The 5,469-nt window shown below is 43.2% G+C and overlaps 1 protein-coding gene across 1 annotated transcript; it reads right to left on the minus strand.

The window, feature by feature from the left end:
• Positions 1-2,110, minus strand: LOC131287697 (outer dynein arm-docking complex subunit 4). Its single transcript, XM_058316774.1, has 5 exons — positions 1,549-2,110; positions 1,347-1,438; positions 1,083-1,243; positions 743-986; positions 1-673 (listed from the first exon to the last, which is right to left on the minus strand). The coding sequence occupies exons 1-5, from the start codon at positions 1,890-1,892 to the stop codon at positions 297-299; spliced, it is 1,218 nt and encodes a 405-aa protein (XP_058172757.1). The 5' UTR covers positions 1,893-2,110; the 3' UTR covers positions 1-296.
• Positions 2,111-5,469: the final 3,359 nt, after the last annotated feature.

Consider the following 5,469-nt stretch of genomic DNA (forward strand, 5'->3'; position numbering starts at 1 on the left):
TTTTATTTTACCAGTTCTGCTTACATCGAAGGTGCAAAAGATTTTATTGCTAGCGAAAATAACTTAACAAACTTTCTATTTGATAGCACGTGAAACTATTACGTTATCCATTCCAAGCTGTTGGAGTGAGTGGCTCGATAAACTTTAGGGAAACTTCATGATTCTATTAGCTTAGTCTACGGAAAACGGGTTGCCTGCTAGTATCACACTCTATTACTCTACCTCAAATCGTTTCCGGTCGTGCTGTCTACCAAATTAACTAGTTCCGTATTACTCCAACTTCCGGGTGCAGTGTTTTACAACCAACGCGGAAGCATGCCATTTCCACCACTTATTTTCTTCGCGTTTAAGCTGGTGCAAGGCTTTTGCTGGCGCCAAAACTCCTGCCGGTTGTTGAGGAAGTTGATCGCGTCCTTTGCGTACTCCGAAACGCCCTCCGTGTTCGTGTCCGCCTTGCGCAAATCGGGATGTTTGAGCAGATTCTCCAGGTACTCCTTGTCGATGAACAAATCGCCCAGCAAGCGGCGCGAGGCACGTTTTTCCAGTTCCTCCCGCGACAGCTGGCCCCGTTTGGCGGTCTTGGGCTTTTCGGTCTTTACCGGTTTCTTTTGCGGCTGGTTCTTAGTGTTGTTCCCGATGGTGTTTTCGATTGCTTCTTGAGTTTTCTGGACGCCTAAAATAGATCAAAAAGGAGTTGATGTATCGAAATACGTCGCACATTCTTTTCGGAAGTATTTCCTACCCAATCGAAAGCTAGCCAACTCCGGACGCAAGCGTAAACCACGGTGAAAAAACATCAAACTATGCTCAAACTGGCCCAGGTAGTACAGAGCTTCCGCCTTCTGATAGATGGCCCGGATGTTGTTCTTATCCAGCACAAGGGCCGTCTCAGCGTCCTGCAACGCCTTGCCCGGTTCGCCGAGTTGCAGGAAACATCGGCTTCGAGCAACCAACGCGTTCTGGTCATTGTTGTTCATTTCTAAAGCCTACAATTAAGAGTAAAATGTACATTTTATTAATGACATTAGATGGATTCGGTTCAAAACGATGTTGCTATTGTAAATGGTGCAAAATGTGTGTGCCTTAGATATAAATAAAACGGCGTTGTCCAGGTTGCCGTTTTTAATTTCTCTCATGCCCAAAGCGAGAATGGCTCCCGGATCCGCTTCCTCCGGCAGCTGCAGGGCTTCGTTTCGCTCCTGGCGTCGTTTGTTGATGAGATTTTGCTTGATATCGAAATTTCCTACAACGTGGAAAAAAAATCAAGTCAGAAGCGACAAGCTCATAGACAAAAAGGAAGTCAACATAACCGTGTTCCGAGGGCCTGCCAAGAATAATTTACTTGCCTATGCTAACTGCAGCCGCTCGGTCCTTATCGGTATAGACTTCATCAAAATATCGGCGCTTTTTAACATCAACTGGTTCGTTGAACAAATCGCTAAAAACGGTGCGACATTGGATACCCCATAAGTGATTGAAACGGTGTCTTTTAATCGGTAATCCTTCCGGAATCCCCTGGGGACAATCTACTTGCTCGGTACGACTTACCGATACTTTCTGGGAGCATTTTTATCGCTCATATCCGAGCAATGGTCCGAAAACTGCCGGATCAGATGCGTATCCAGCTTGCCCTGGCTGGGCTGATGCTGGATGGTAGCTGTCTGGGAGCCGCTACCCCCCGCATTGCCACTACCACCACCACTACCGCTTCCACTACCACCACCGCCACCACCACCACCACCTCCACTTCCGGTCCCTCCAGTTCCACTAAACGTAACATTCGATTGCTGCTGATCGTCTTCGCCGTCCGTCTTGAGACCGACACGGACAAAGCTTTGGAGCAGCTCATCCTCCCCACCTAGTATGCCTAGGGCCGTTTTGGCATTGCTCATGTTTTGTACCCCTGTTTAATCAAATTACTGTTACGAAATCAAACACGTTCTTCGACTCTTTGTTTTTGGAGGAACCGCAAAATTATCCACCGTTTATATTAGGCACATTCAGAACTTAGCTCCTTGAGGAGTTGGTAATCTATGGAATCTTTCCAACGAGCCACCCAAAGAACCCGAAACAACTTGCACCGTGTCCGACCGAGGAATGTGCCCCAAAGCCACACTTTGCGAAGTATTAACTGGTGCCATGTCGCGAGTGCCAGGATTCGTGCCTAACTTTGCCCCTATTTCTAGCACTTCACCGTGTATCGCGTGAAACCCATCACCTCGGGCAAAACACTCACACACCGGGAAGAAAGACACAGAGTCATGGAAACAAACACTTGATAATCGATTTGTCATAAAACATAGTAAAAATTGCACACAGCCCAGCATACACAATCGGCATATCCACGTTCGCTAAACTAGGTGCCGCAAGCCTTGTGTTGGGTAGGGAGGAAAAAGAAGTTTCCCCCGTGAGTCGACGTAGCATTTCGGGTCCCGATGGGAAGCAAGGGTGGCACGAATCGTTTTCATGGTCCAGGTCCCGAAAACGGCTGAGTGCAGTTGCCTTTTCGTAGTAATAAATAATTGGAAAGGAAGGAGTTGCCGTATAAACGCAGGAAAAGGGGTAGAAAGTTACACCAAAACTCAAACAAAAACCTAAAAAAAGGTTCAAGAATGTTGCATACTACACTGTAGGCTCAATAATGGCCTTCAGTGCATGTTCCCCCAAAAGTACACCACTAAATAACATTACTAGAAAAGAAACATTGGCTTTCGCTACAAAGTTGAGGCCGTAATATACATTCTGTTCATAAACGAAGCACATTCTGATCCACATCGTGCGTGGTTCAATGAAATAAAAAAGAAAAATCATCATTCCAAATGAATGGAAGAAGGATAAATAAAACGGTACACGTTTTGTGGGTTATGTAGTCTTGCAAAATAGGTTTGGTAGGGAGCAATCCCACTAGCAAAAAATAAAAACACCCACATAATATGTCAAGAACAATAATGTCACATGTCACGCCAACTGTTTCCAGTTGCCAATGAAATGGTTAGAGTAATTCTTATGCAAGATGGAAGGAATATGAACTATAGGTTTGGTTCTAATGTGCCAATATAAACTATATATTTGAATAATTTTTGGAAGAGGACTATATATTTTAATTCCCTAGATAAAATTTGAATTGGACTGTCAATGGCAGGCAGGGCAACAAGTTAAACAGTAGCTAAATTTAATACTTCCGCGTGATCGCATGCCCCTTTGCGTAGTTGAATGAATCAGCAAAAAACTTTTTCCCTACCGACAGTTGTTACCGACCAGGAGTAGCTGACATAACTGCAACTCTTCTATTTATAAAACGACGCTGAACACGTTCTTAAAGCGCATGCAAGAGTGAAGAGGTGCTTTACGAGCCTACAGGAAGGTTCACAAGGATTGAACGAATAGCTTACCTGGTCGTAAAGCCCCAAAGCCTTAGTGTAGTTCCGAACCTGCGAAACAAAGCAAACAATGCTGCTGTCAGTTGAGCTTTACGTTGAATCGAAAGCTCCATCGCGTGGACTCCGCGTATCCTTGATGTTCGATGTTTCGTCGAAAAAGCTCCCTTAAGGATCGGTTTCGCTGGTTTCTCACCTTCATGTACTTCAAAGCTTCATCGCGCAAATTTTTGCCCGCCACCTCGATTTCATCGACTACCGGTTTCGAACCTTTCTGCCGTTTCTTATTCATCGGTTTGTTCATTTTGCGCTGGCCGGAACGTTGCTGTATTGGATAAAAATATATACAGAAAAGTTCGTTTAACACTTATTTAAAAGCTAAAACCTAAAATATCAAAACAGATAATGAATAAAATCAATTAAGGGAGCTTTCACGTTCAAATAGCCTTTAGGCTTTAGGTTTGTTAGAGTACTCAATGGATGATGTAGGTCAAATAAAATTGGTTTTGCCTTATATCCTTAATCGCGAGTGAAATGTTTAATTAACAGATTGGTTACAATTTTAATCGTGTTCCATCTAGCCAAAATTTGGCTTTCAATCATTTCAATAAAATCGATGGATGCAATTTCCCAAGCCTTAATGCCCGATTTGCTACGATACATTCAATAATTGCCAAAATCGATCATCCGCGGTGGAGCCAAAATAGTCTCACCGATGGACCAGGAAACATCATAAATCTTTTCCCGCTTTAGGTCACCGCCGGTGCCTAGGCATACGTCAACATTTGACGCAAAACATTCAAACTCGCCTGGAAAGCATAATCTTCCTGCCTCGAAAGCGTGCAGGATCGTTCCACGACGCCCGGTGGAAAGCGAGGCAAAAAATGTAAACAACCACAAAACACATAAAATCGATTATCTTATTAGATTTATGTTCATATTGAATGTAGTTTATTCGTGCGCCCGGTGTTTTACGACGATTTTGGGGGCATTATTTGCTTTTATTTTCTACGGAGGGAGAGAAATGGAAGTTGTTGTGTTCGTCGGCGTTTTTGTTTTCGGCAAAGGCCTCCATAACGAGCCGGCTTCGGTGGATGCATTTGAGGTTTGCACGTGCTTCCGGTCCACAGTAAGCAGCGTGTTTCAGATTCACTGATTTTAGTATTACTTGATTGTGGTTGATCGTTGGCTGAATTTAGATCCTGTTATTGTGAATATAATGTCCCACTATTATGCTGCCATTTGTTTGGTTGCATAAGAATATTATTTTCATTATTTAAATGATTCACTGAGACTTTGAATTGTTTACTCCAACCACCGGTAACAACTCTTCGTATTTGCTAGAATGAACTACGTTCCACGTGTCACAGAAACAAGTTTAAAACAAACACAAAATTGCGCATAATACTAAGTTTTTTTATTTACAGTTCTAGCATGATGATCGTAATAAACAATCACTCAAAATATCCTTGCTTGTCAAATGCTTCAACATGTATATGGATGCTTCTACTCCACGGGTTCCGTTGTGTACACTGCACAATTAACTCACCATGGTCATGCCACGAGCACTAGGACGATTCATTTTCGAAACTTTTATTCGTCCCTTTCAAACGTTTATTGGTGCCAATGAGCTCAACTTAAATTTCACTCAAAAACTGCCGTCAATCAAATAAGGGTATTCCAACGATTTTGGCTTCCACTTAAAACGCACGCATTGTACAAATTAGAACGGGTTTGCCGAAATTTTCATCAACTACGTTCCGGGTGTAAGACGCAATCACTCGCTTTTAAGGAAAGTGTACTCCGTCCCGGCACTATTATCCTTTGCGTTCGAGAGCTCGCGAGGAACTGAAAAACGTAATCAATTTTTTCCAGAAGCAACATTTTTAGAAATTGCATTGCTCACCCACACACACACACCTACTGGCGCGTGGTGGTATTAATATCAATTTGCACGACATACTCTCAAACAAACAAGCGAGCGGAAAAACTATGATTTATTTTTATCCTTTCATTATCACGTTTCATCGAATGCGCCAACGTTCGACTGCTATCAACACTGCGGGCCTCTTCCGCTTTTTGGGGAATCGAT

Source organism: Anopheles ziemanni, chromosome 3 (assembly GCF_943734765.1).
Source record: "Anopheles ziemanni chromosome 3, idAnoZiCoDA_A2_x.2, whole genome shotgun sequence".
NCBI classification, from domain to species: Eukaryota; Metazoa; Arthropoda; class Insecta; order Diptera; family Culicidae; genus Anopheles; species Anopheles ziemanni.

What these genes read in the sequence shown, in the direction of transcription:
- LOC131287697 (XM_058316774.1), bottom strand. Translation starts at nt 1,892, where the DNA reads ATGAGCAATGCCAAAACGGCCCTAGGCATACTAGGTGGGGAGGATGAG. An exon ending in AGCGGCTGCAGTTAGCATAG is followed by an intron (nt 1,244 to 1,346) that starts GCAAGTAAATTA and finishes TCCACGTTGTAG; the next exon opens with GAAATTTCGATATCAAGCAA. An exon ending in CCGTTTTATTTATATCTAAG is followed by an intron (nt 987 to 1,082) that starts GCACACACATTT and finishes TCTTAATTGTAG; the next exon opens with GCTTTAGAAATGAACAACAA.